Source organism: Heterodontus francisci, chromosome 44, assembly GCF_036365525.1.
Source record: "Heterodontus francisci isolate sHetFra1 chromosome 44, sHetFra1.hap1, whole genome shotgun sequence".
Classification (NCBI taxonomy): domain Eukaryota; kingdom Metazoa; phylum Chordata; class Chondrichthyes; order Heterodontiformes; family Heterodontidae; genus Heterodontus; species Heterodontus francisci.
In genome coordinates, this window is record NC_090414.1 from 8,261,663 (window position 1) to 8,289,290 (window position 27,628).

At 43.9% G+C, this 27,628-nt stretch overlaps 1 protein-coding gene across 1 annotated transcript; it reads left to right on the top strand.

Moving 5' to 3' along the window:
* The first annotated feature begins 1,232 nt into the window (after window positions 1-1,232).
* On the top strand, window positions 1,233-26,824 carry LOC137355896 (deleted in malignant brain tumors 1 protein-like). Its single transcript, XM_068021511.1, has 14 exons — window positions 1,233-1,273; window positions 2,223-2,352; window positions 2,927-2,959; window positions 3,989-4,043; window positions 4,270-4,584; window positions 14,072-14,104; window positions 14,857-15,171; window positions 16,630-16,884; window positions 20,044-20,358; window positions 21,304-21,618; window positions 24,560-24,874; window positions 25,974-26,291; window positions 26,375-26,431; window positions 26,512-26,824. The coding sequence occupies exons 1-12, from the start codon at window positions 1,233-1,235 to the stop codon at window positions 26,192-26,194; spliced, it is 2,343 nt and encodes a 780-aa protein (XP_067877612.1). The 3' UTR covers window positions 26,195-26,291; window positions 26,375-26,431; window positions 26,512-26,824.
* The last annotated feature ends 804 nt before the right edge of the window (window positions 26,825-27,628 follow it).

Below are 27,628 nucleotides of genomic sequence, written 5' to 3' on the forward strand. Positions count from 1 at the left end.
CCATTTTCCCACACTCTCTTGGCCAGTCTGGACATAGCAGTGGAAGCCTTTCCCATGTGCTTGTTGATTTCTGCATCTAGAGACAGGTTACTGGTGATAGTTGAGGCGAGGTAGGTGAACTCCTGAACCACTTCCAGAGCGTGTTCGCCAATATTGATGGATGGAGCATTTCTGACGTCCTGTCCCATGATGTTCGTTTTCTTGACGCTGATGGTTAGGCCTAAATTCGTTGCAGGCAGCCACAAACCTGTCGATGAGTCTCTGCAGAGACTCTACAGTGTGAGATGTTAATGCAGCATCGTCAGCAAAGAGGAGTTCCCTGATGAGGACTTTACATACTTTGCTCTTCGATCTAAGACGGGCAAAGTTGAACAACCTGCCACCTGAACTTATGTGGAGGAAAATTCCCTCTTCTGAAGATTTGAACGCACGTGAGAGCAGCAATGAGAAGAAGATCCCAAACAGTGTAGGTGCGAGAACACAGCCCTGTTTCATGCCACTCAGGATAGGAAATGGGTCTGATGAGGCACCACAATGCTAAATTGTGCCTTTCATATTGTTATGGAATGAGGTGATGATACTTAGTAGCTTTGGTGGACATCTGATCTTTGCTAGTAGTCTGAAGAGACCAAGTCTGCATTCGAGGTCAAAGGTTTTGGTGAGATCAATGAAAGCAACGTCGAGGGGCATCTGTTGTTCACGGCATTTCTCCTGTAGCTGGCGAATGGTGGATCTCTCTACTCGAAAGCGGCACTGTACCTCAGGGTCCACATGCTCCGCCAGCTTCTGGAGTCTGTTTAAAACGACTCGAGCGAAGGCTTTCCCCACTATACTGAGCAGGGAGATTCCATGGTAGTTGTTGCAGTCACCGCTATCGTCCTTGTTCTTATAGAGGGTAATGATAATGGCATCGTGCATGTCCTGTGATACTGCTCCCTCATCCCAGCACAGGCAAAGCAGTTCATGGAGTGCTGAGTGTATAGCAGGCTTGGCACTTTTGATTTATTTCAGGGTCAATTCCGTCCTTTCGGGGGCTTTACCACTGCCTATAGAATCAATGGCATCACAGAGTTCCGATTTTGAAAGTAACTTTGTGATGGTACACCAAGAAATGCATTCAAAATGTTTCGTGAACAACAATGAGAGCAGTTAGAAACTGTAAGGAAGGATACGAGGGAAAATCGAGGAATCAGCAGATATGAGGAGTAGGGTAGATAAATGGAAAAATAGGAATGCTTGAGAAAAGGGAACGACTGAAGAATTATCTGAGACAGTAAGAGATAAATTCGATGAACAGGCAAGTATTGGAGTCTCGGTTACAGATTGTTTAGATTCATTTGCGGGATATGAGCTCACTGGCCAGGCAGAATTTACTGAACAACCCTACTTAGCCAGAGAGAATGGCGGGGTGTTTTCTTGAACCACTATCGTCATTTGGCTATATTGTTCTGCACCCATTTATTGTCCATCCCTAGTTTTCCTAAGAAGGTATTGGTGGGCTTTCTCCTTGAACCATTGGATTATATGGGAGCGGGGGGATGGGTGGAGGGGCGGGAAGGAAAAAGGCGTGACCTGGGTGGTTACAGGCTAAAATGATAAATGTATGAAGAATACGGGAAATGACTGAGTGGATTGATGAAGATTCACGGACTCTACTGAAGCGCTGAGGTTGGAACCGTTTTTCAGTAAATACAGAAAGATTATTCCAACTCGTCTGTCATTTGGTCACTGGAAAAGGGGAATTTGCGGGAGTTGACTATTATCCAGGGATGTTGGTAGGAATGCCGAGGCTCCAGGACTGGGCAGAAGTCACACACTATTTACATTGCGGAACTATCTGCATAAAGAGACCAGTGAGATTATAGTTGGGAAACTGTAACGCATTTAAGTTTACTCGGTAAGCACAGCTGAGGACAGGAACCGATTCCACTTTGTATATAGTATATCAGCGGAGTATACAAAGAGACAATGATGCATGGGACACATATTAACACCAGGGGGATTGGGAACAGGTCAACATACTGACTGCATTCTTACAAATGTAGAAACGCTTAACCAGTAAACCGGAGAACAATTGTTCGAACATCATTAGTGTGTAAAAGAATAGGGCACGTCGGCGAGTATAGGTTACCAGATAATGACAACAGCAGGAACTTAGTCATACTCAGTCAGCACGGAGTTAGGACGCTGACAGACCGTTCATCTTGTTTTGTTTGCTGAAGTTATAAATTAAGTAAATGGTGGAAAAACCAAAATACACCTTTACAGAAATTTGAAAGTTCCACCGGGAAGAATTTTCAGTTGACTAAAAGGCATCGAGATCGATTTAATTTAATTTATGTTCCCATCCCGGTACGAACTTTGGACCAGAAAGCTGAATTCACTGAGACTGCCAGCACAAGCGGGTTTAAAAGCGGATCCATCGCCAGCCTCTTCTCATGGCACCTACACACGGGTCATCAATGGTCAGAGCATCATCAGCACTAATTTATAGGGCGATGGGGAAAGGGAGTGGGACTAATTAGACAGGTCTTACAAAGAGACAGCAGAGACAACATGGGCCGAATGGCGTCTTTCTATGCTGCTTCATTGGAAGATTCTATAAAGGAGAGGACCATCACCACTGCCTTCTCAGACTAGTAATACTTTCACGCTGGTAATACATGGGGCCCACCCACCGTCAGACAAGGAGTGAGAGAGGGTGTCAGTGTGTGTTTATGTGAAAACAAATCTCGATTTATTTGGCCCATTACCAATATTAATTGGTTGCAGAAATTGTATTTTCGGTTTTCAGGAATGAAAACAGATCCCGGTATAACTTCTTCCGTAAAGTGACCCTGTCATTAGTTGCATTTGAGTGTTTTTTTCTGACAGTTTCATTCATTTTGTGCCCCAGTGAACATTAATTCTCAACTTCTCATTTCAGGCAGACCTGGGAGCAGTCAGCCTGACCCGTCAGGTAATCGGTCTTTATTTTCACACTCTCTGCTATCCCTCTGCTTCAATAAAAACCATTAAATATTTAGCCTGGGTGATAATCTCAGCGTCTTTTTGATCACGGATTTACCCGCTGCCCGGTTGCCAGTGTTAATAAAGACCTTTCATTCCAGCTGATATATTGCTGCTGCATTCATGCAGAGCGACAATAACAGAGGGTCTCTGAAGAGCAGAGTGTGAATGATTAGCTCCACTCACACTGTTACCTAGCTGAGAGCCAGGTGCTGCCTTCATGTGGAGGTACAATAACAGAGGATCTGTGAAGAGCAGAGTGTGAATGATCAGCTCCACTCACACTGTTACCTAGCTGAGAGCCAGCTGCTGCCTTCATGTGGAGGTACAATAAAAGATGGTCTCTGAAGAGCAGAGTGTGAATGATCAGCTCCACTCACATTGTTACTTAGTTGAGAGCCGGGTGCTGCCTTCATGAGGAGGGACAATAACTGAGGGTCTGTGAAGAGCAGAGTGTGAATGATCAGCTCCACTCACGCTGTTACCTAGCTGAGAGCCGGCTGCTGCCTTCATGTGGAGGTACAATAACAGAGGGTCTGTGAAGAGCAGAGTGTGAATGATCAGCTCCACTCACACTGTTACCTAGCTGAGAGCCGGCTGCTGCCTTCATGATGAGGGACAATAACAGAGGGTCTGTGAAGAGCAGAGTGTGAATGATCAGCTCCACTCACACTGTTACCTAGCTGAGAGACGGGTGCTGCCTTCATGCGGAGGGACTATAACAGAGGGTCTCTGAAGAGCACAGTGTGAATGATCAGCTCCACTGGCACACTTGATGCTCCCAAAGGCCCAGCTCACCAATCAGCGGTGACATCGACAACACATGACCATCCAGCCGGGTTTTATTGGCTGTGGTGGGTGAGTTTGCAATTTCTTCTTATCTCTCCTGGTGCTGGGATCTCACAGTGTTCGGCCAATCAGTGAAGAGCACGGTAAACATATGGCCATTACAGGCCCGCCTATATGCCCGCTTCTACAGGTTAAATATATTCTGAACCGATTGCCAACCAGATCGCATTGGAGCCGTTGTGTTGGTGGGAATTTCTGGCTGTCTCCCGCTTCCCTGCTCGTTTACACCGTTTCTTAGAATTTCCCTCTTCTTTTTGCAATTTTTAATAGTTGCTCCCTGTTTTATTCGGGTTCTGGACACAGTCTGACACTGATTCCCCTCTGGCCTGGTGAATGCAGAGGGTCGATGTGCTAGGAACCGGTGGGTTTAATAGACTGTAACCGCATGATGATATTTCTGATGTTTTACAGAGACGGTGAAGCTGAGACTGGTGAATGGGGGCAATCGGTGCGCTGGGAGAGTGGAGATTCACTACAGGGGACAGTGGGGGACCGTGTATCATGATCTGTGGGACCGGCTGGACGCCGCTGTGGTGTGTCGGGAGCTGGGCTGCGGGACCGCGGTCGCTGCACTGGGCTGGGCTCTCTTTGGGGAAGGCTCCGGTCCCGTTGTGACGAGTGATGTAGAGTGCGGCGGGACCGAGGCCGCTCTGCGAGATTGCAAGTCATATCAATGGGATCACTATTCTGAATCACACTCCAATGATTCCGGCGTCATCTGCTCAGGTAAAAATCTTTCTCAGTCTCTCAACTCCTGCCGCAGCTGATAGAATCCATGAAAAAGCAGAAGTAAATTAATCTGGGACTGTCAGTACCCGGAAAATCAGATGATAATTCCAGTAATCTCCGGTTAAAAATTATGTTATTTAAAATATTAGGATCACTGTTTGTTAAAAATATATCTTTGGTATTATATTTAATACACATTCTCCACCAAGAGCAGAATATACCTGATACTCAGCATATTTACAATACAGACAGAGAAGTTGCCATTGAGATTTTCCCTAAAGCCGCACTGAATGAGTGGAACTGCTGGAAATGTCACAATCTCAATTCAACTCTCCATTCATCAACCCAGCAGCCGCTACCAAGCGTGCGCTGTCAGCTCGACTGTTTGCCTGCACTGCTCGCTTGGCCTCAGATCTCATATTCTCATATCTTAAACATGTTGTGAAGCTGAGACTGGGGAGCAGGGTAGGGAGGGTTCTCAGCATGGGGGGAGCTGGAGTTATGTGTCAGCGGTTACTGTGTAGCAAGGGAGAAACTTGCACAGTAAAATCCCACTGCTACGGAATGTCAATATGGAAACAACTCTGACAGAATCTCAGGCTACAAGAACTGGAAATAGTTCTAATCAGTTAAGAAAATCCTTTGGAACTGGTCGAGAAGGAACAAATCTGACCCATAGTTCTCGCTTGGTCACTATCAAAGCACATTAATTGGCTTTTACACAATTTGCTTGTTGTGTGAAATTGTTCCAGGCAAAATGGCTATCCGTGAAAAATGCCCGTATTTGGTAATGTAAATTGACATTAATATCCCTGGTGACTATTTTAGAACAATTCTCCTTCCAAGTAAGTACCCGGATGTCCAGGACCGGCAAAAATCTGGGGACCTGCTGGGGATCACTGATTGTCTCTATCCCAATTTCTTCAGGTCTTTATCCATATTGCCATTGAATTTTCAGAATCTGATTACTTCGTAACTCATGATTCAGTTTAAGTCTTATCATTGTTTGATATGCTGGAGATTAGTCTGTGTGCCTGAGCTAAACACCTAACCTGCACACAATAAATAGACGTGTTCCCTCGCTTGTGTCATTTCGATTTAAATTCATCAACATTTGACATTCTGCTTGCTGATTGTGTTGTAGTACCTGAACTCAGTTTTCAAATGAAAACCAGAAAATGTGAGAGATTATCTTTGAAAATAATTGACAATTTACATTGCCACGCGATAGAAATTGATAACATAAGTACTTTACCTCAGATGTGACATGTGGGTACAATATGATCACAATGTTTAGGGCTCTATCAGCTGACTACAAATAAACAGAGAAATCGGATTATTGATCAGATTGCGGAAACTCCAACCAACTTTTAATATCAAGCACCTTAAAATGCTCACTGCTGACATATAGTTCCCAGGAAATGCCATGATCAGACTGGTGATTGACGCAGCCCCTCATAGAGTCATCGATTCATATAGCACAGAAACAGGCCCTTCGGCCCATCGTATCTGTGCCGGCCATCCAGCACCTACAATTCTAGCCTCATTTTCCAGCACTTGGCCTTGTATGCTTTGGCGTTTCAAGTGCTCATTTAAATACTTCTTAAATGTTGTGTGGGTTCCTGCCTCTACCACCACTTCAGGCAGTGTATTCCAGATTCCAACCATCCTCTGGGTGAAAATTATTTTCCTCAAATTCCCTCTAAACCTCCTGCTTTTTACCTTAAATTTATGCCCCCTGGTTATTGACCCCTCCACTAAGGGAAAAAGTCTCTTCCTATCTAACCTATCAATGCCCCTCATAATTTTGTATACCTCAATCATATCCTCCCTCTGTCTTCTCTGTTCTAATGTAAACAAGCCTAGCCTTCTCAGTCTCTGTTCATAGCTGAAATGCTCCAGCCCAGGCAACATCCTGGTGAATATCCTCTGCACCCTCTCCAGTGCAATCGCATCCTTCCTATAGTGTGGTGCCCAGAACTGTACACAGTGCTCCATCTGTGGCCCAACTATCGTTTTATACAGCTCCATCGTAATGTCCCTGGTGCTGCCTTCCATGATCTATGGAAAGGTACACCAAGGTCCCTCTGACCTTCTGTACTTCCGAGCGTCCTACCATCCATTGTATATACCCTTGCCTTGTTAGTCCTCCTAAAATGCATCACCTCACACTTCTCAGGATTAAATTCCATTTGCCACAACTATGCATCTCATCAGCCCATCTGTATCTTCCTGCAATCTAAGGCTTTCCTCCTCACTATTTACGACAACACCAATATTCATGTCATCTGCGAACTTACCTTATATAATCATTTCTAAATCATTAATATACACTACAAACAGAAAGGGTCCCAGCACCGATCCCTGCGGTACACCACTGGTCACAGGCTTCCACTCGCAAAAACAACATTTAACGACCACCCTCTGCCTCCTACCACTGAGCCAATTGTGGATCCAATTTGCGAAATTGTCCTTGATCCCATGGGCTCTTACCTTCGGAACCAATCTCCCAATCCGGACCTTATCAAAAGCCTGACTGAAGTCCATGCAGACTTCATCAACTGATTTACCGTCATCTATACATCTCGTCACCTCCTCGAAAAATTCAATCAAGTTGGTTAGACAGTATCTCCCCTGACAAAACCGTGCTGATTACCGCTGATTATACCCTGCCTCTTCAAGTAGAGATTAATCTTGTCCCTCAGAATTTATTCCAATAGTTTTCCAACCACTGATGTTAGACTCACTGGCCTGGTCCATCCCTGCTAACCTTCTTGAATAATGGTACCTTATTCGGTGTCCTCCAGTCCTGTGCAGGCAGACTGGAGACTTACTGGAACGGAACCTGGGGCACAGTTAGCTTGACCTGGTCGTTACCGAATGCGGAAGTTGTCTGTAAAGAGCTCGGTTGTGGCTCTGGAATAGCAGCGCCGCTTTATGCTCACTTTGGCGAAGGGTCAGGGCCTGTTATCAGTCCGGCTGGCTGCGGACTGCAGAGTGACGTTGGAGTAATATGTTCAGGTACAAACTCCGATAGTAATGGAAACAAAGTGGTTAGCTACAAATATTGTGCTGCCTACTCTGATAGACAGTGACATGTTAGAAACATTCCCATCTTCAGAAAGGGGAGGCTTTTAAACAGCGTTTCATGTTACATTTCTTCACTTTTGCAGTGACCAGGCTGAATGTTCGGCACAAAACTAACAAGTGCGCGAGTACTAGGTGGTATTTATTCAAAGGTGATAAAGAGGATATTGGGACTGCTGACTGTCTTTGTCTTGTATTTGGTTCACTAACCCCCTGGGAATTGCCAGAAATCTCTGAGGCAAAGTGACCTGCCTCAGATAGATTGGAATCGGAAATTGACAGGTCAAACATGACAGGTATTGTATTACAGGTATTATTACAATTGGCAGGTAAGACAATAAATGCGATTTCAAATGGGAAATAATTTGGATACAGACTAGACACATTCCCACTCGGGGGAAAAGGAAGGCGATCCAAAGCCAGATATTCCCAGATTACTAAAGAAATAGGGTTTAAAATAAAGCTTATCATAAAGGTCACGTTCGGAATTCAGTGGAAATTCAATTTGGATACAAAAACTACGGGGAGAAATGAATTGGGACGTAAAAGAGTCCTACAGAGTTTGGAAGAATAGATTAGTGTTTCGCATAACAGAGAACCCAATGGTCTTTTTATAAGCATGTAAAAAGGAGAAAAGGTAGTCAAAAGAAGTAAGCGATGAGGGGGACACCCTGTAATTACAGGGCAGTGAGTCTAACGACACTGATGGAGAACAGTTTAGACAGAATAAACTGGCTGAAAACTAATTGTCCTTTGGAAGACGATGTGTTATTAAATTAAAGTCTGCATTGATCAGTTAAAGGTAAATTGACTTAATAAGCTTATTGAGTTCTTTGAAGTACCGAAGAGCTCTGCTGAGAGTTTTGCAGTTGCTATTATGTACACGGGCTTTCAAAAGGCGTTGGATAAAATATCAGGCAATGAGTAGACTTATTAGTAATATTGAAAACATTAGGATTGAAAGTTGAGTGGTTGTGTGGTGCGAAATTGTCCAAGGGAATGAAAAGATCATTTAGTTGTGAACGACGTTTTTGGAAACTGGAGGGAAGTGTGTCGCGGTGTCACATTGGGTCGAAATTGGGACGACTGCTCCTTTTAATATATATTAATAACCTGATACTGTTATACAATGCTTCATTTCAACGTCTGAAGATGACATGGAAGTGGAAAATGCAGTAAATAGTGACGAGAATAGGAATACATTTCAAAACATGGACAGACAGGGAACATAGAACATAGAACAGTACAGCACAGTACAGGCCCTTCTGCCCAAGATGTTGTGCCGACACTTTAACCTACTCTAAGATCAAACTGCCGACATACCCTTCATTCTACTATCATCCATGTACCTATCCAAGAGTCGCTTAAATGTCCCTCCTGTATTTGCGTCTACTACCACCGATGGCAGTGCATTCCACGCACACACCACTCTCTGTGTAAAGAACCTACCTCTGATATCTCCCCTAAACCTTCCTCCAATCACCGTAAAATTATGCCCCCCGGTGATAGCCCTTTTCGCCCTGGGAAAAAGTCTCTGGCACCTCTCATGCTTCTTCACTCCAATGAGAAAAGCCCTAGCTCCCTCAACCTTTCTTCATAAGACATGGCCTCCAATCCAGGCAGCATCCTGGTAAATCTCCTCTGCACCCTATCTAAAGCTTCCACATCCTTCCTATAATGAGGCGACCAGAACTGAACACAATATTCCAAGTGTGGTCGAACCAGGGCTTTATAGAGCTGCAGCATAACCTCGTGGCTCTTAAACTCAATCCCTCTATTAATGAAAGCCAACACCCCATAAGCCTTCTTAACAACCCTATCAACTTTGAGGGATCTATGGACGTGGACACCAAGATCCCTCTGTTCCTCCACACTGCCAAGAATCCTGTCTTTAAGCCTGTATTCTGCATTCAAATTCGACCTTCTGAAATGAATCACTTAACACCTTTCCAGGTTGAACTCCATCTGTCACTTCTCAGCCCAGCTCTGCATCCTGTCAATATCCCGTATAAACATACAACAGTCCTCCACACTATCCACCACTCCAGCAACATTTGTGATATCGGCAAACTTACTAACTTAGCCTTCCACTTCCTCATCCAAGTCATTTATAAAAATCACAAAGAGCAGAGGTCCCAGAACAGATCCCTGCGGAACACCACTGGTCACCGAGCTCCAGGCTGAATACTTTCCATCTACTACCACCCTCTGTCTTCTATGGGCCAGCCAATATTGTATCCAGACAGCCAAATCTCCCTGTATCCCATGCCTCTTTACTTTCTGAATGAGCCTACCATGGGGAACCTTATCAAACGCCTTGCTAAAATCCATATACACCACATCCACTGCTCTTCCTTCATCAATGTGTTTTGTCACATCGTCAAAGAATTCAATAAGGCTTGTGAGGCATGACCTGCCCCTCACAAAGCCATGCTGACGATCTCGACTCAAACAATGCTTTTCTCAATAATCATAAATCCTGTCTCTCAGAATCCTCACCAATAATTTGCCCACCACTGAGGTAAGACTGAGTGGTCTATAATTCCCAGGATTATCCGTATACCCTTTCTTGAACAAAGGAATAACATTTGCCAACCTCCAATCATCTGGTACTACTGCAGTGGACAGTGAGGTCGCAAAGATCATCGCCAAAGGCGCGGCAATCTCCTCCCTTGCTTCCCGGAATATCCTTGGGTATATCCTGTCTGGCCCCGTGGACTTCCTCCTTCTTAACATCAACTTGTTCGAGCATATCAGCCTGTCACACGCTGTCCTCTCAAACGACAAGGTACCTCTCATTAGTGAATACTGAAGCAAAGTATTCATTAAGGACCTCCCCTACCTCCTCCGACTCCAGGCACAAGTTCCCTCCACTATCCCTGATCGGCCCTACCCTCACTCTGGCCATCCTCTTGTTCCTCACATAAGTGTAGAACGCCTTGGGATTTTCCTTAATCCTACCCGCCAAGACTTTTTCATGTCCCCTTCTAGCTCTCCTAAGTCCATTCTTCAGTTCCTTCCTGGCTACCTTGTAACCCTCTAGAGCCCTTTCTGATCCTTGCTTTCTCCACCTTAAGTAAGCTTCCGTCTTCCTCTTGACTAGCTGTTGCACATCTCTTGTCATCCAAGGTTCCTTCACCCTACCATCCCTTTCCTTCCACATCGGGACAAACCTATCCAGCAGTCGCAGCAAGTGCTCCCTAAACAACCTCCACATTTCTGTCGTGCATTTCCCTGAGAACATCTGTTCCCAACTTAGGCTCCCCAGTTCCTGCCTAATAGCATTGTAATTCCCCCTCGCCCAATGAAATATTTTCCCATCCCGTCTGCTCCTATCCCTCTCCATGACAGTTGTGAAGGTCAGGGAGTTGTGGTCACTATCACCGAAATGCTCTCCCACCGAGTGATCTGCCACCTGGCCTGGTTCGTTGCCAAGCACCAAATCCAACATAGCCTCCCCTCTAGCCGGCCTATCTACATATTGAGTCAGGAAACCTTCCTGGACACACCTGACAAAATCTGTTCCATCCAAACTATTTGCACTAAGGAGGTTCCAATCAATATTAGGGAACTTGAAGTCACCCATGACAACAACCCTGTTACTTCTGCACCTTTCCAAAATCTGCCTCCCAATCTGTTCCTCCATGTCTCTGTTGCTATTGGGGGGTCTATAGAAAACTCCCAATAAAGTGACTGCTCCTTTCCTGTTTCTGACTTCCACCCATATTGACTCAGTAGACAAACACTCCTCGACGACCTCCCTTTCTGCAGCTGTGATACTATCCCTGATTAGCAATACCACTCACCCACCTCTTTTACCTCCCTCGCTATTCCTTTTGAAACATCTAAACCCCGGAACATCCAACATCCATTCCTGCCCCTGTGATATCCAAGTCTCCGTAATGGCCACAACATCATAGCTCCAAGTACTGATCCATGCTCTAAGTTCATCACCCTTATTCCTAAAACTTCTTGCGTTAAAATAGACACACTTCAACCCATCATACTGGCTGCAACTTTGCCCTGTCAACTGTCTAACCTTCCTCACAGACTCTCTGCACTCTGTATCTGCCTGTTCAACAGCTACCCCATCCACTGATCCGACACTCTGGTTCCCTCCCCCCTGCCAAACCTGTTTAAACCCTCCCGAAGAGCTCTGGCAAACCTCCCGGCCAGGTTATTGGTGCCCCTCCAGTTCAGGTTCAACCCGTCCTTCTTGTTCAGGTCCCACCTTCCCCAGAATGTATCCCAATGATCCACATATCTGAAGCCCTCCCTCCTACACCAGCAGCACTCACTCCCTGTTTCTAGCCTCACTCGCACGTGGCACCGGTATCAAACCTGAGATTACTACTCTGCTCGTCCTGCCTTTTAGCTTCTAACCTAACTCTCTATATTCACTTTTCAGGTCCTCATCCCTTTTCCGAGCTATGTCATTGGTACCAATGTGTACCAAGACGTCTGGCTGCTCCACCTCCCCCTTAAGAATCCCGTAGACTGGACCTGAGACATCCCTGACCCTGGCACCCGGGAGGCAACATACCATCTGGGTGTCTCATTCGCGACCACAGAATCTCCTGTCTGTTCCTCTAACCATTGAATCTCCTATCGCTATCACTCTCCTATTCTCCCCCCTTCCCTTCTGAGCCACAGAGCCAGGCTCAGTGCCAGAGACCTGGCCGTTGTGTCATTCCCCTGGTAGGTCGTCCCCCCCAATTCTATCCAAAACGGTATACTTATTATTGTGGGTAACGGCCACAGGGGATCCTGTAATGTGCGCCTATTCCCTTTCCCTCCCCTGACGGTCACCCAGCGACGTTTATCCTGTAACTTAGGTGTCACTACTACCCTATAACTGCTCTCTATCACCCCCTCAGCCTCTTGTATGATCCTAAGTTCATCCAGCTCCAGCTCCAGTTCCCTCAAGCGGTCTGTGAGGAACTGGAGTTGGGTGCACTGCTCACAGGTGAAGTCAGCAGGGACACAAGTGGTGACCCTTACCTCCCACATCCTGCAAGAGGAGCATGCAACTGCCCTAGCTGCCATCCCCTCCGCTCTAAATTAATATTGGCAGGTACCTCACAGATCAAAGTTTCCGCAGAATAGAGTGAAGTGATTCATTTTAGTGGGCAGAATGAGGAGAGTCAATGTAAATGAAATGATATAAATGTACAGGTGTTGCAGGAACATCGAGATCAGAGGGTGTACGTGCACTTTTTTTTTGACTGTGGAAAAACGAGAATGTTGTTAAAAGGCATAGGAGTTCCTCAACTTAATAAATAGAGGAATAAAGTTTAAAAAGGGCAAGTTATGTTGAGCACTTGGAAAAAAGTGCTTATGTCCAACTGGAGCATTGTCTCAAATTTTCGGCAGACCATTTTAGGAAATATGTTAAGTTCGAGGCGATTTTCCAGAATATTATGTTTGGGCGGGGATCGCAGTTCTACGGAGAGACAAGAGAAACTGGAATTGTTCTCCTTAGAGCAGAAAATGATATCGTTGTTCAGCATCATGTAGAGTTTTTTAGAGTAACTAACATTGTATTGTTCCAGGGAACAAAGGATCGGTAATGAGCAGAAACATATTTAATGTGATTGACTAAAGAACCTGAAGGGACACCAGGGAAAATATCTGCAGTGAGCTGTTCTGATCTCGATTACACAGCTGGAAATAGTCGTAGAATCAGATTAAAAAATAACTATCACGTTCCAAAGCCAACTGAATAAATAGTAGAAGTGGAAAATGTCAGCACGATGAAGAGCAATAGAGCGGGACCATTTGATTTGAGTTAAACCTTTAAATTAGATGTTCTGATTCCTTCTCGAACTTTGGCCCGGAAAGCTGAATTCACTGAGAGTGCCATCACAAGCGGGTTTACAACCCTATTCTCACGGCACCCACACACGGGTCATCAATGGTTAGAGCACCACCAGCATAAATTTACAGGGCGATGGAGAAAGGGAGTGGGACTAATTAGACATCTCTTGCAAAGAGACAGCAGAGACCCCATGGGCCGAATGGCGTCTTTCTATGCTGCTTCATGGGAAGATTCTATAAGGGGGAGGACCATCGCCACCACCTTCTCAGGGTACTTTCACACTGGTAATACATGGGACCCAACTACCGTCACCATAAGGAGAGACTGTTTCGGGTGTCGGTGTTTGTATGTGTTGGAACAGTTATGGATACATGTTGGCCCATTACCAATATTAATTCGCTGCAGAAATTGTATTTTTGGTTTAAGGATTGACGAACAGATGAAATCACAGATCCCGGTATAATTTCTTCCGTGATGGGAATAATGACCCTGCAGTTAGTTGCATTTGTGTCTTTTCTTTCTGACAGTTTCATTCATTTCGTGCCCCAGTTAATTCTAATTGTCAACTTCTCATTTCAGGCAGACCTGGGGACAGTCAGCCTGACCCATCAGGTAATCGCCCTTTATTTTCACACTGTCTGCTATTTCTCTGCTCTAATTAATCTCATTAAATATAAAGCTTGGGCGACAACCTCAGCGTCTTTTTGATCACGGATTAACACGCTGCCCGGTTGCTAGTCAGAAAGGGTGTGTGTCCCTCACAGTGTTCCTAAAGATCTTTAATTCTAGCTGAGAAATGGCTGCCGACTTCATGCGGCGGGATAATAACTGAGGGTCTCTGAAGAGCAGAGTGAATGATCAGCTCCACTCGCGCTCTTGCTGCTCCCAAAGGCCCACTTCACTAATCGGCGCTGACATCGACGTCACATGACCATCCAGCCTGTTGTTTATTGACTGTGGTGGGTGAGTTTGCAATTTTTCTGATCTTTCCTGGTGCTGGTATCTCACTGTGTTCGGCCAATCAGTACAGAGCACGATAAACATGTGAGCAATACAGCCACGCCCATCTGCCCACTTCCACAAGTTAAATATATTGTGAGCCGATCGACAACCGGATCCCATTGGAGCCGGTGTGTTGGTGGGAATTTGCGTCTGTCTCCCGGTTCCCTGCTCGTTTACACCGTTTATTATAATTTCCCTCTCCTTTTTGCCATGTGTAATATTCACTCCGTATTTTATTCGGATTCTGGACACAGTCTGACACTGATTCCCCACTGGCCTGTTGAATCGAAAGGGTCCATGTGCTGGGAACCTGTGGGTTTAATAGACTGTAACCGCTTGATGAAATTTCTAATATTTTACAGAGACAGTGAAGCTCAGACTGGTGAATGGGGGTAGTCGGTGTGCTGGCAGAGTGGAGATTCATTACAGAGGACAGTGGGGAACTGTGGAACATGGTCTCTGGGACCTGCTGGACGCCGCTGTTGTGTGTCGGGAGCTGGGCTGCGGGACCGCGGTCTCTGCACTGGGCGGAGCTCACTTTGGGGAAGGCTCCGGACCCGTTGTGACCACGGATGTAGAGTGCCACGGGACCGAGCCCGCTCTGCGAGACTGTAAGACATTTCACTGGGGTCACTATCCCACGCCACACTCCTATGATGCCAGCGTCATCTGCTCAGGTAAAAATCTTTCTCAGTCTCTCATCTCCCGCCGTGGCTGATGGATTCCGGGACAAAGCAGAAGTAAAATAATCCGGGACGGTCCGTTCCCGGAAAGTCAAATGATAATAATTCCAGTATTCTCCGGTTAGAATTAATATTATTTAAAATATTGGAATCACTATTTGTTAAAATTATATCATTAGTATTATGTTTAATCAAAATTCTCCAACGGGAGCAGTAAATACTTAGCACATTTACAATACAGACAGAGCAGTTTCCATTGAGATTTACCCAGTGAATGAGCGGAACCGCTGGAAATGTCACAATCTCAATCCAACTCTCCATTCATCAACCCAGCAGCCACTACGGGGCATGCGCTGTCAGCCCGGCTGTGCGCCTGCGCTGCTCGCTTGGCTCCAGATTGGATATCGTAAACATGTTGTGAAGCAGAGACAGTGGAGCAGCGGAGGTTTTTCAGCATCGGGGAGCAGCAGAGGTTTCTCAGCATCAGGGAGCTGGAGTAATGGATCAGCGGGTACTGTGTATCACGGGAGGAAACTGCGCAGCAAAATCCCATCGCTACTGTATGTCCCATTCTTCTGATCACTGTTGAAACAACAGTGACAGAATCACAGGCTTGAAGAACTGCAAATAGTTCTAATAAATAAGGAGAATCCTATGGAACTGCTCGAGAAGGAACGGAGAATTAATTCTTCCGCAATTCTGACGCATAGTTCTCGCCCAGTCACTATCAATGCCTATTAATTGCTTTTTAAAATGTTTGCTGGTTGTGGGATATTGCCCCAGGCAAAACGGCTATCCTTGAAAAATGCCCGTATTTAGTAATGTGAATTGACATTAATATCCCTGGTGACTATTTTAGAACAATTCTCCTTCCAAGTAAGTACCCAGATGTACAGGACCAGAAACGATCTGGGGACCTGCTGTTCCTGGATAACTCATTGTCTCCATCCTAATTTCATCAGGTTTTTATCCATATCGCCATTGAATTTTCAGAATCTGATTACTTCGTAACTCACGATTCAGTCTAAGACTTTCATTATTTGGTATGCTGGAGTTTGGTCTGTGCGCGTGAGTTAAACACATAACCTGTCCACAATAAATAGACGTGTCCTCTTGCTTGCGTCATTTTGATTTAAATTCATCAATCTTTGACATTCTAGGTGACGATTATGTTGTAGTACCTGAACTCAATTTTCAAATGAAAACCAGAAAATGGGCGAAATTATCTTTAAAAATAATTTCCAATTTACATTGCCACGCGATAGAAATTGATGACGTAATTACTTTCCCTCACATGCGACATGTGGATACAATATGGTCACAATGTTTAGGGCTCTTTCAGCTGACTATAAATAAACAGAGAAATCGGATAATTGATCAGATGACAGAAACTCCAACCAACTTTTAATATCAAGCGCCTTAAAATGCTCACTGCTAACATATAATTCCCAGGAAATGTCAAACCGAGACTGATGAATGGAAACAGTCCCTGTGCGGGCAGAGTGGAGATTTACTGGAACGGAACCTGGGGCACAGTTTGTGGTCATGGGTCCTGGTCGTTACCGAATGCGGAAGTTGTCTGTAAGGAGCTCGGTTGTGGCTCTGGAGTAGCAGCGCCGCTTGATGCTCACTTTGGCGAAGGGTCAGGGCCTGTTATCGGTCCGCCTGGCTGCGGACACCAGAGTGACGTTGGCGTAATCTGTTCAGGTACAAACTTGATAGTAATGGAAACAAAGTAGTTACCTACAAATATTGTGCTGCCACCTCTGATGGACAGTGACAGGTTACAAACATTCCCAGCTTGATAAATGGGAAGTTTGTTAAAACAGCGTTTCATGTTACATTTCTTCACTTTCGTGGTGAATGTGCTGAATGTTCGGCTCAAAACTAACAAGTGCGCGAGGACTAGATGGCATTTATTCAGAGGTGATAAAGAGGATATTGGGACTGCTGACTGTCTTTGTGATGTATTTGGTTCACTAAACCCCTGGGAATTGCCAGATATCTGTGAGGCACAGTGAGTAGGCTGAGATAGATTGGAATCGGAAATTGACAGGTCAAACATTACATCAGTAATTGGCAGGTAAGACAGTAAATGTGAATTCAAATAGGAAGTAGTTTAGATACAGACTTGACACATTCCCACTCGGGGCAAAGGAAGGCAGTCCGAAACCAGAGATTCCCGGATGACTAAAGAGATGGAGTTTAAAATGAAGCAGAAACAGGAGCGTATCATAAAGGTCACGTTCGGAGTTCAGTGGCAATTCAATCTGAATACAAAAACTACAGGGAGAACTGAATAGGGAAGTAAAAGGGTCATACAGAGTTTGGAAGAATAGATTAGTGTACAACATAAAAATGAACCCACATGTAAATTTATAAACATGTAAACAGTAGAAAAGATAGCCAACAGAAGTAAGAGATGAGGGGTGCACCCTGCAACTACAGATCACTGAGTCTAACGACACTGAAGGAGAAAATTGTGGAGACCAATCCGGCTGAAAAATCATTGTCATTTGGAAGAATATGTGTTATTAAATTAAAGTCTGTATTGATCAGTTAAAGGTAAATTGCTTTTAATTAACTTGATTTTCGTGGGCAGAATGAGGAGAGTTAATGTAAATGAAATGATAAAAATTTACAGGTATTGCAGAAACATCGAGAGCAGAGGGTGTACGTGCATTTCTCTTTGACTGTGGAAAAAAACAGGAATGTTGTTAAAAGGCATAGGAGTTCATGGACATTATTAATAGAGTTAAAAAAGGGATGCTATGGTGAACACTTATAAAAGAATGATAAGGCAGGAGCATCGTCTCAAATTTTAGAGAGAACATTTTAGGAACTACATCAAGTCCGAGGAGCGTGCAGAGGCGATTTTCCAGAGTATTATGTTTAGGCGGGGATTGCAGTTCTGTGGGGAGACAAGAGAATCTGGACCTCTTCCCCTTAGAGCAGAAAATGTTAAGGGAAGATTTGGTATCGTTGTTCAGCATCATAAAGAGTTTGTTAGAGTAACAAACATTGTATTGTTCCAGTGAACAAAGGATCAGTAATGAGCAGAAATAGATTTGAGGTGATTCACTACAGATCCTGAAGTGACATCAGGGAATAAAATCTGCAGCGAGATCTTCTGATCTGGATTACACTGCTGGAAATGGTTATGGAAACAAATTTAAAAATAGCTATCACATTCAAAAGGAAATTGAATAAATAGTTGAAGTGGAATCATTTCAACGCTGTGAAGAGAAAAGGAGTGGGACTATTTGCATTGCTCTTTCAAAGAGCCAACACAGACATAATAGGCCGAATGGCCTCCTTCTGTGCTGTATCATTCTCTGATTCTATTAAAGTTTAAAATGTGCCGTTGAATTTTTGAGGAAGTTCCTAACAAGGAGGATAAGTCAGTGTCTTCTGATGCTATACATATGGACTTCCAAGAGGCAATTGATAAGGTTCCACCTAAAGGATCATTGGCAGAATTATATATAGTGCACGGGATTAAAGGTAACCTTGTAACGTGGGTTGGTAATTTGTTAAAAGGTAAGACACAGGGATTGCGGATAAAGTGAATAACTGATTGGAAGGGTGAGACAAGTAATGTTCTTCAGAGATCTGTATGCGGTCTTAGCTTTTCATCATATTAACTGATGATTGAAGGGATACAGAGTCATACGACCAGGTTCACCCATATAAATAAGTTAGGAAGCACAATATGTTGTGTAGATGCAATTATAAAGTTACAATGGGGCACAGACAGATCAAATGAGTGGTCGGGTCTGCGGTAGGCGGAGGTCAATGCGGGAAGTATGAAGGCATACATGATGGATCAGAAAAAAATAACTGAAATATTTTCCTAATGCTGTGATTCGAGTAACTATAGAGGAGCAAATGAGTTTGGGTGTTCAGGGATAAAAGGGTTGAATTGTGAGGGCAAGTTTGAAACATTTAGATTGTTTACCCCTGAGTTTCGAAAGTTGACGGTTATGCAATTGGAAAGATAAAGCGATAACAGAATTCGATGAGTAGAGACCAAGAAACTATTTCCTGTGGTTTCGGAATCCAGAACATGGAGAACAATCTTCAATCGGAGCGAGGCCATTCAGAGGTGAAATTAGGAAGCACATTTACATTAAAAAAAGAAATTGCGGAAGTCATGCATTTCCTTCCCCAAAAGGCAGCTGTAAATTTTGAGGCTGAGATCGTTTGGTTCTTATTAGGAAAAGGTATCAACAGATATAGAGTAAAGGCAGGAAAATGGAGCTGAGGACCGTTCAGTCATGACCTAATTGAGTGGAGGGACAGCTTCAAGGCAAATTGTTGATTTCTGTAACTTTGTTCCAGGTATTAGTAATAGGAGTAATGGTAACTGTAATAGTAACAGTAATAGTAACAGCAACAGTTGCAGTAATAGCAGTACCAGCAATTCTGGAGCTAACAGGAGTAGAAGCAGCAATAGTATTAACAGCAGTAATAGAAGGCGTGCAATAGTAGCAGTAGTAAAATAATAAAACATATTAGCAGCGATACAGGTAATAGTAGAAGTTGTGATTTTGCTAGTAGTAGCTGTCTTCTTTAGGCCTCCTTATCTCGAGAGACAATGGATAAGCGCCTGGAAGTGGTCAGTGGTTTGTGAAGCAGCGCCTGGAGTGGCTAGAAAGGCCAATTCTGGAGTGACAGGCTAGTAGTAGCTGCAGAAGTAGTAATAATCACAGTACTGGTATTAATAGCTATTGCTCCAATTCAGCTGTAACCAGATAAAATGTGAATCCGCCTAAAATTATTTTCAGTGTAACTAGGCTAATTGCGGCATTATTGGTATTTGTTAATATAATTATTGTTATTATTATTATAATTATTATTAATTAGATCACAAAGCACTCAGACTGGTATCTGAAGGTAACCGATGCTCCGGCCGGGTGGAAGTGCTATACAGAGAGCACTGGGGGACGCTGTGTGATGATTATTTTGGTTTAGAAGACGCCAACGTGGTCTGTCAGCACCTTCAGTGCGGCACAGCAACCGCAACCCCCGGAAGAGCTCACTTTGGGAAAGGAGCCGGTCCAGTGTGGAAGGAGAACTACAGGTGCCGGGGGAATGAGACCCACTTCTGGGATTGTCCTGTTTCATCCTGGAATCAGTTAAGCTGCTCACATGAAAATGACGCCAGTGTTATCTGTTCAGGTGAGTCATCTCAGACTATTGAACTGAAACGAAACTGAACTGAGTTGTTTTTGTCAGCCGATTTATTTTCAAGTTAGTTAGCACTAAACTAAGAGGTATCAATGCACGACATGTTTAACAAATGAATGTCTCTTGTATCTCTATTCTCTGAATTCAGAGCCTTATTCAGAGTTCGCTATCCGAGCAGTTGGCAGAAACGCTCAAACAGTAAAACGGGGACCATGATATACAATGGGAATGCTGCACCTCTATTTCGTTTTTTATGTGTTCATTCACGGGATATGGGTGATGTTGGTAGGACTAATTATATTCCCTACCCATAATTACCCTTGAAAAGGTGCAGGTCAGCTGTCTTCTTGAACGGCTGCTGTCTGTATAGTGCTCCTCCAGGGCTGCACAGAAGGGAGTTCTGGTACTTTCACCCTGCCACAATGAACATGTGAACATAGGAAATAGCAGCAGCAGTAGGCCATTCGGCCGCTTGAACCTGTTCTGTCATTCAAAAAGATGCCCATCAACTGCTTGGCATATAGCAGTGTCGACAAATCAAAAGTACTTCATTACTGTGAAATGCACTGGGACGTCATGGGAAATGTTCTGTCAATTCAAACCTGTCTGTTTCTCCCCGGATTGGATAAGATGATCTGTGAACAATGAGAATCCATTTGAAAGCCCTGCTCCTGTCTTCCATCACGGCACATTCAGAGCAGTCTGGGCCATTCGCCCGCAGTTCACTTTAAGTTCTTTCCCCAGAATAGCCTGCGGAAGTTGCTCAGTATCTCTCTAAAATCGATTCACTTAGAAAAGGTAATGGTGAAGAGCAACTGTCTACATAACAGAAACTTTAATTATTAAAATTGCTAATAACTAACCGAGTGTGAGGCAGTATATGATGGGATAGTTTGGCTTCAGTTTAACCCGTCCTCAATGTATTTCATGTTGCAGATGAACATTGGTCACTAAGACTGACTAACGGGGGAAGCCGCTGTGATGGGCGAGTGGAGATTTACTACAAGGGCAGCTGGGGGAGATTGCAGGACAGACTCTGGAACCTGAATGGTGCTAACGTGGTCTGTACACAGCTGGGCTGTGGTGAAGCGACAGCTGTTTATAATTATTCAAAGTACGGAAAGAGTGAAGGGCCCGTCTGGGTGAATGATGTCGGATGTGAAGGAAATGAATCGCAGCTCCAGAACTGCAGCTTATTCACATTGAATTCGTCTCTGACTGATAGTATGGATGTAGGGGTCCTGTGCTCAGGTGAACTAATAGCTCACTACTTTTACAGAGCCAATAAAATGGAATTTCTATTCTACTGACAAAGTGCTAATATAGGTCACTCTCCAAGGCGTCTCTTAAACCAATCATTATACTGAGAGGATGAGTGCAGAGAAAAATGACACAGCCAGAACTGAACAACAATGAGGATTTTCATTTTTATTGCGCCTATAACAAACATCAATATGTAAAGGCACTTTACAGGAATGCAACAGATGGAAAATTTACATAGAACCAAACAAGAAGACAGTAAAACGAGTGACTGAAACTGGGTCACAGGCGTAGATTTCAGGAGGGCGACTTCTAAGTGGAAAAGCAGAGATGTTTAGGGATGGATTTCCGATCTTATGTCCAAAACAACTAAAGGAAAGGATGCCAATTGTGGGTGGGGATAGTGGATGATGGACAAACAGCCAGAATGGAGTAAAGTAGAGGCCATGGAATGTTTAGAGTGGGAGGCGGTTATGGTGATAGGATGAGGGGTGAGAGATCCTAGAGGTATTTAAACATGATGATGATATTGTGGAGGGGAAACCAAGTAGATCAGGAACATAGGATCAGGAATATGCTATTCAGCCCTTTGAGCCTCCTCCGCCCTTCTAGATAATGGCTGATCGTCTACCTCAAAGCCATATTCCCACACTATCCCCATATCTCTTGATGTCATTAACAACTAGAAATCTATCGATTTCTGTCTTGAGCTTATTCAGTGACTGAGCTTCCAACTCCCTCTGAGGCAGAGAATTCCAAAGATTCAATACCGTCTGAGTGAAGAAGTTCCTCCTCATCTCAGTACGAAATGAGCTGCTCTTTATTCTGAGATTGTGTCCCCTGGTTCTAGACACCGCATCCTTTCTGCAACAACCGTGTCTATCCCTTTAAGAATTTTGTAAGTTTCTGTGAGATCGCCTCTCATTCTTCTAAACTCCAGCGAGTAAAGGCCCAGTCTCCTCAATTATTCCTCATTGGACAGTCCCACCATCCCAGGAATCAGTATGGTGAGCCTTCGTAACACTCCCTCTATGGCAAGTATATCCTTCCTCAGACAGGGGGACCAGAACTGCACACAATATCCTTGGTGGTGCCCCACTAATGCTCTACATAATTGAAGTAAGACTTCTTTGCTCCTGTATTCAAATTCTCTTGCGATAAAGTCGAACAGTCTGTTTGCCTTGCTGAATGCTTTTTGTACCTGCATGTTAGCTCTCAGTGACTTATGAACAATGACACCCAGGTTCCTTTGTGCATCAACACTTTCCAATCTCTTACCATTTAAGAAATACTCTGCCCCTCCGTTCCTCCTTTCAAAGTGGATAACCTCACACTTATCCACATTGTATTCCATCTGCCATGTCCTTGCCCATTGACGAAGACTGTCCAAATCCCCTTGAAGATTCTTTGCATCCTCCTCAAGACTCACATTCACACCAAGTTTTGTGTCATCTGCAAACTTCGAAATATTACAATTGGTCCCCAAATCATTGATATAGACTGTGAGAAGCTGGGGCTCAAGCACTGATCCTTGTGGTAACCCACTGGTTACCGACTGCCGATCTGACCATGACCCATTTATTCGTGCTCTATGTTTACTGCCTGTTACTCAATTCTCAATCCATGCTCGTACATTATACCCAATCCCACGTGATTTTCTTTTGCTTGGTAACGTCCTATGCGGGACTTTACCAAAAGCCTTCTGACAGTCCAAATTCATTTGTTCTCCCTCATCCACTCTGCCAGTAGCATCATCAAAACACTCCAACAAGTTTGTCAAACATGATTTCCCCGTCACAAATCCTTGTTGACTCTGCCCAATCAGAACATTATTTTCGAAGTGCCCAGTAATCACATCCTTTATAATAGATTCTAGTATTTTCCCTACGGCCTACATCAGGCTAACAGGTCTGTAGTTCCCCGTTTTCTCTCTCCTTTCTTAAACAACGACCACCGAGTTGCTGGTGAGTGGGACCTTCTGCTGTTCTGGTAAAGAGATTTAGGTGAATTGAAGTTTATGGAGGGTGTAGGATGTGAGGCCAGCCAGCAGAGCATTGGAACAATCCATTCTGGAGGGAACAATGGCACAGATGAGCCTCTCAAAATTAAATGGGTTGAAATAATGGCGAAATTGAACAATGATACGGAGGTGGAAGTCTTTCTGACGGATGCCATATGGCATTGCAACTTCAGGGAGAAGGAACGGGAGAGAGAGTATGATGTCCCGAAGGAAATTGCTCTCTTGAAGAGCTAGTGCAGACACGATCGGTCAAATGGCCGTGCTGTAACTATTATTTGATTCTGTGATATAATGATGTAAGTACGCTAATACACTGCACATTGGAACTTACATCAGCACAACAGCCAAAAGTCTGTCAGCACCTGCATGCTGCATACTGGAAGACAGATGTTCTGGGTTTGTAAGTGTGTACTTTGCATTGTGCAGTCTGAGCAGGAAGTGATAAGTATGCTTGTGAATTATAAAATGTGGAGGGATCTGGTGAAATTAACGCAAGCCTGAAGATAAATGAAATGGGAGGTGAAAGTAAATATCAAACAAAAGTAAAGAATATGGGTAAGTCAAACGACAGGGAACAAATCCCCTTATCGAAATGACGATAAAATTTCCGTATAGCGTGAGTGGAACGTTTAATGAGAACTAATTCATTAGGCGGTATAACAACGTGCACAGCATTCAGCACAAAATGGTGGGTGCGGATGACATAGTTCGTCGGAGACAGAAATATCTGAAACATTTCTAAGTTGTACATTCTTTGTAATAGGTACGTGTAGAACAGATTGGATACTTTCTTTTACCTAGCACATTAGAAAGTCAGATTTTAATTTAGTTGGAGAATAAACAATGCGTTGGATTGAGTGATGAGATGAATGTGTATTGAAAGTATAATCCTCCTGTATTGTCGTCCATCAGCCCACATACAGTTAAGGTTGTCTGACGGTGGAAGCCCGTGTGCTGGCCGAGTGGAAATTTATTACAATGGGACATGGGGCTCTGTTTGTGATGATTCCTGGGATCTGGCGGACGCTGACGTAGTTTGTAAGCAGCTGGGTTGTGGGAATGCAGTGGACCTGGCACTTCCTGCTTCTTGTGGACCAGGCTCAGGGCCAGTTTGGTTGGATGAGCTGAATTGTTCCGGTAGCGAATCATTTCTCTGGGAATGTCACTCAGCATCGTGGGGTAATCAGGACTGTTCTCATAAAGAGGATGTGAGGATCATGTGTTCAGGTAAGGATACTCACAATGTACTCATTTTCTGATTTTCTGCAGTGTTGTACATCTGACTTCACACGGAAGATATTACATAGAATTGCTTACAATTTACAGCAATAATTTGGCCATTCGGCTCAAAGGTCTATGTGGGGTTTATGATGCACACGAGTATCACCCCACATTACTGCATCTACCACGATCTGCGCATGCTCCTATTTCTTCCTCCCTCATGTACTGATCGAGCTTCACCTTAAAGGCAACTGTGATATTCGTCTCAACTATTGATTCTGATCTAACCACTGCCTAGGTAAAAACAGAAGATTTTTCTGAATTTCCTATTGGATTTATGAATGACTATCTTCCATTTATGTTCCTTAGCTTTGGTCTCTGACACTTTATATGTGATTAGTGTCTCTATAGCCAATAATCTCTTTGCTCCGATACATCATTTGCGCTCTTAATTGCCTTTTTATTCTTCCTTGCAACCTCCACTACCTTCAACTTCTCTGTATTAAAGTTAAGTTTCCAATTGCACGCCCATTCTGTTTTCTTGTATTCTGCCACACTCTTCATTAGTATTAACTATGCTCCGCATCACTGTACATTTTGAAATCGCACTTTCAATTCCGAAATCCAAATCATTGATGCAAATGTTGATCAGCAGTGACACCAGAACCAATCCCTGTGGAACAGCACTTTCCACCTTTGCCATTCTGGATAACTGACTTTAACCCTGACGATATGTTTTGTAGCCTGTTTTCAATCCATTCTTCTACTGATCCTGTGACCTCCGTCATGATTCCACTCTGTAGTACCTTTTCGAAGGCCTTTTGAAAATCCACGCACTTTAAAAAAATTGCATTATTCCTGTCTATTCTTTCCGTAACTTCTTCAAAGAATTCAATACGGTTGATCAAGCGTGACCTTTCCTTTTGTAATTCATGTCGAATATTCTTTATTACAAATTTGAATTGCAGATGTTTTCTATTAGCTTTCTGTAACAATTACTGGCAATCAGTAAAGACAACTGGTGCAGCATGTGCTGAGCTGTGCAGTATGAAGATACAACGAATTATCAGTCTAACCATCTGGATATTTCTTGTGTCATTGACAGAGCACAAAGAGCTGCGGCTGGTGAATGGGAAGCATCGATGTGAGGGGAGAGTGGAAGTGTTCTACAATAGCACCTGGGGAACAGTGTGCTTGGATAAACTTGATCCACTTGATGCTGAAGTGATCTGTCAACAGTTGCAGTGTGGTCTCTTAAAATCTATCGATTATGAGACAAAGTCATTCGGAGAAGGATCCGGACCCATTTGGCTCAATGAAATTTAGTGTATTTCACACGAGTCGACCCTTTGGCAGTGCCAATCAGACCCGTGGGGTGAAAACAAATGTGAACACAGGGATGATGCTGGTGTTGTTTGTACAGGTAACACAACAAACCTCTCAATGTGAGAGTGTCATTTCAAACATTGATATATTATACAGTCAGCATGTTTCTTTTCTCAACAGAAGCAAAAATAACTAAGGAGCAGCCCCAAAGATCAAAGGACTGCATGCGAGAATCAGGTGTGTGCTCCTCTTCATTATGCAAACTATCTAACTTGTCTTACACTACATCAATAATAGTCATTGATTCTCTTTGACAGATCCGGCACAATGGTTGCGACTGTTTGGAGGTAACAACAACTGCTCCGGGAGAGTGGAGATATTGTGCAATAACATATGGGGCACGGTGTGTGATGACTCCTGGGATTTAATCGATGCCAATGTTGTCTGCAGACAGCTGGGTTGTGGCCCCGCTTTATTGGCCCCAGGAGGGGCTACCTTTTCCCAGGGTGACGGTGTTATCTGGCTGGATAAGGTGAAGTGTACTGGAAGCGAGTCTTCCCTGTCTGACTGTCCTTCCTCATCGCCTGCTCAATCTGACTGTGACCACAAGGAAGATGCCAGTGTGATTTGTTCTGGTGAGGATGCCACGGTTCAGCGAGTGGGTTTAGGGTTCCTTATTCTGTTAAATTGACTCGTCGGTTCAGGAAATTAAGAACAGTATTTATCGTTTTAATGTGAAGTGCTGAAATTTCATCTTCCTGAACTTTTTGTACAATATATTCCACAGGGGTCGATGTGTTGCCAATTGCTTTCCCGGACATATCTTCAGGTACTTACTATTATTAGTATTCGAGCTAGCGTCAGTGTTTGCATTAGTGGAATGGTATTGTTGCCATTTTCTGAAGGTAATATGAGCGCTTTCGCACTGACATGAACATGTTTTATTTTCTTTACCTTATATTTCAAAGCGTTTGTTTCAAATTCCTTTAATTCAAGTTTCTGGTTGTACCTGAACTGTCCTGTACTCATCAGAAACATGGGGGCACTGTCTCTGCAATTTAGACTGGCTCACACTTTCCTCTGGTGCAATGTGCACCACACAAACTGGGAAATGTTCGGCTGAGTCATTACTCGGAAGCAGTGGATATAATTATTAATTACTTATTGTAACTATTTTCTCATGCAAGACAGACTGTGTTGAACCTTTCTGTATTGTTGTCATTAAGAACAGGGATATAAAACTACTTCCATCCTAGTTGCGGTCTGCTTCGGAGTCCTGCTAATCTGTGTGTTGATTGCACTGATGGCAGTTATACAGAAAAAGTCAACCAGAAAAGGTGAGGTTCATATCTTACCACAGAACCAACACTAGATCCCTGATATTGTATCATATCCCTTTGCAAGACTCTAGTTCATTGTAGCTTTCTATGGAAT

Excerpts from the sequence above, each read along its gene's own strand:
- LOC137355896 (XM_068021511.1), top strand. The coding sequence starts at position 1,233 with ATGCTTGAGAAAAGGGAACGACTGAAGAATTATCTGAGACA. Across the intron at positions 2,960-3,988 it reads CAGTCAGCCTGACCCGTCAG|GTTAAATATATTCTGAACCG; the intron begins GTAATCGGTCTT and ends CCGCTTCTACAG. Across the intron at positions 21,619-24,559 it reads TGTAGGGGTCCTGTGCTCAG|CCCACATACAGTTAAGGTTG; the intron begins GTGAACTAATAG and ends GTCGTCCATCAG.